General features: G+C 56.3%; 1 protein-coding gene across 1 annotated transcript in view; it reads left to right on the top strand.

The window, feature by feature from the left end:
- GUITHDRAFT_143942 (hypothetical protein) overlaps window positions 1-416 on the top strand; it is a gene marked incomplete at both ends in the record, with an annotated part of 2,730 nt that extends 2,314 nt beyond the window's left edge. The window contains 2 exons of the mRNA XM_005825660.1: window positions 122-206; window positions 330-416. Of these exons, the coding sequence (XP_005825717.1) occupies window positions 122-206; window positions 330-416 (172 nt within the window). The remainder of the gene's footprint in view (window positions 1-121; window positions 207-329) is intronic.
- Window positions 417-2,830: the final 2,414 nt, after the last annotated feature.

The raw sequence follows: 2,830 nt of genomic DNA, 5'->3' as shown, positions 1-2,830 counted from the left end.
CAGGGAGCAGGGAGCAGGAGGAGAAGAGGAGCAGGGGCAGGGGCAGGGGCAGGGGCAGGGGCAGGAGCAGGAGCAGGAGCAGGAGCAGGGGCAGGGTCAGGAAGATAAGAGGTTGGTGCAGGTCTCACTGGTCTGCGGAGGCTCGAGAAGCTTTTGAGAAGACCATCAAGAAAAGTCTCGAAGAGCAGCAACAGCAAACCTCGCAGGTCCCTGGCTTGCTTCCTTCCCCTCCCTCCCTTCCACACCCTGCTCCTGCTCCTGCTCCTGCTCCTGCTCCTGCTCCTGCTCCTGCTCCTGCTTTCCTGTTTCTGCCTGATTTTCTCTAGCAGAAACCTTACCCCGTCAGTGCTCCTCGGGTGCTCAACGTGAATACTCTTGAGGAGGTGAGGAGAAGGGAGGAGGAGAGTTTGCAGTGAGAGTTGTGGGTGGAGCAATGAAGAGGAGGGAGAGGAGGGAGAGGGAGGAGGGAAAGAGTTGCGGGTGGGAGGAGGAAGGGGAGGGAGAGGGAGGATTGGTTGAAGGTCAATCATGTTGGGCTAACTGGTCACCTTGAAGGAGCAGGGAAAACAAACGACGGACAAACAAGAAGAGAGGCGAGAGGAGGAGCAGGATGAGAGGGACAGGGATACAGAAAACCAAGTACAGGGGGAGGGAGGAGGAGGAGAAGGGGAGGGAGGAGGAGGAGAAGGGGAGGGAGGGGAGCGGCGGGAGGAGGAGGAGAAAGAGGATGAGGAGGGGAGGGAGAGGAGATAGGAGGAGCATGAAATACACACAACTCTACTTCTTGCCCAGTGACTTGTGACGGTTCCGGTCAGTCCATGCGGCAACGAGTCCGACTGAGTAGGCGGCGACTAGCGGAATCGTTCAACCGTTTCCCTGCCCCGGCGGCTCCTCAGTCACCCTGCCGGCGGCCGGCCTCAGGGGAATTCCCGGGCCCGGAGTCGTGCACTGGGCCGGTGGCACTGGGCCACTTTACTCAAAGTGTTAAGTCACTGGCCCGTCAGGCCGGGCCCGGCACGCCGGCCGAGTCCGGGGGCCGGACCAGGTTACTGAGTCGGAGGGCCAACTTGTAAAGTTGTTCTAGTGGACGGATTTGGTGATGCCGGAAATAGATCTTTTTTAGTCAAGATAAAAGGAGAAGCGCGAAAGCGAGGAGCAAGAAAAAGGTGAGGGACCTGTGCGAAGAAGAGGAAGAAGATGAAGAGGAGGGAGATGAAGAGGAAGAAGATGAAGAGGAGGGAGAGCTAGAGGAGGAAGATGAAGAGGAGGGAGATGAAGAGGAGGAAGATGATGAAGAGGAGGGAGGGCTAGAGGAGGAAGATGAAGAGGAGGGAGATGAAGAGGAGGAAGATGATGAAGAGGAGGGAGGGCTAGAGGAGGAAGATGAAGAGGAGGGAGATGAAGAGGAGGGAGATGAAGAGGAGGGAGAGCTAGGGGGAGAGCTAGGGAGTTGGAAGGGTAGGTGAGGAGGCGTCGAAAGGCGATGTAAGAAAAAGTTCGTGCGGGAGGTAGAGGAATTCGCGTCAAAAGCACCAACCGAAGATGTTTGGTGAAGAAAATAGGGAACAATGAAGAGAGATAGGGCTGAATTGAGCAGAGGGATTAAATTGAAGTCACAGGACTGTTTTCTAGACAGCAGCTGCTGATTAGAAAACAGTCCGACAGTGTTATATGCCTGAAAGCTGTAATTTTCCCTGACTGATTCTTCCACAGACAATCAAAATGTTTCAGACTTTGTGGATGTGGCGTCAGGAGTATCAGCATGTGAGTCAATCATAACAAGGAGAAGGAGAGGAAGATGGAAGCGGAAGGGGGAGGAGGAGGAAGAGGGGAAGGGAATGAAAGCATGGCTGGTGCTAACGGTCTTGTCTGCAGCATGAGCAGCTCCCCCTTGCCTTCAACGGCACTTGGCCCTCATGGAACTCTGACCTCGACAACCGCCCCTGGTAAAGAAGATCAGATTGTCTCATTATTAAACAAGAAAAGCATCATAAACATCGCTGTGAACATGTTCCTCCCTGCTTCATACTCCACCACAAAACCTTAGCAAGTTTGTCGATGCCAGACGTCAACATTTCAACTGAGCGATGTAGCTTATGCTGTTGAAATAGCATCTCTGATCTGGAAGACATCTGGTGTCTGGTGTCAGTCCAAGAAATCTGATAGAACAACCGTCCCTTCCTCCAACAAGACAACATGCTGACATATCACCTCACGACCATCCTCGCCTTACAAGGTCTCTCCCTCTTGGACAGGCAGCAGGAGAAAGAAAGCAAAAAACATGCGACGGCTGGCTTGTAGCAAGAGTCTCCAGCCCTGATCCTCTCTTGCTCCTCGCACAGCACCTACAAGCCTCCTCGCGCCAGTGCCGATCTCCAACATCTCTTTCCTCCTTCTTCCCACTCTCAACCCCACGCTCTTTTTCCTACCTCCTCCTCTCGCCCTCCCCTTCCCCCGCTGACTCCGCCAGGACGCGAAAGGCGACTGAGGTCATGTGGTGCGGTTTATTACTCTACATGGCTGCCTAGTGTACATGGCGACGCCTGCCTAGACGACGCCGACGCGCCTGACCCTGAAGGTCTGGTTGAAGTGCGGCTGCTGCAGCCTCCGCCTGTCGAAGCCGCCATGGCTCCTCGCCCGCTCGGCGTCCGGGCGGGGGGCCGACGGGAGCCGGAGACAAGAGCCCAGAGCGTCGGGGCAGTCGATGCCGTCGTCTTGCAGGAGCCAGGCGACCCCCTGCGCGAGAGCGCCGGCCAGCCCCGCCAGCATGCCCACCGCCAGCACAAGGTAGACGCGAAGCAGCGGGGCCGTCTGGGGCGGGAGGGGAGGG

Source organism: Guillardia theta (genome assembly GCF_000315625.1).
Source record: "Guillardia theta CCMP2712 unplaced genomic scaffold GUITHscaffold_81, whole genome shotgun sequence".
Classification (NCBI taxonomy): domain Eukaryota; class Cryptophyceae; order Pyrenomonadales; family Geminigeraceae; genus Guillardia; species Guillardia theta.
Note: the sequence above shows the minus strand (reverse complement) of the source record. Positions and strands in the feature narration are given on the sequence as shown.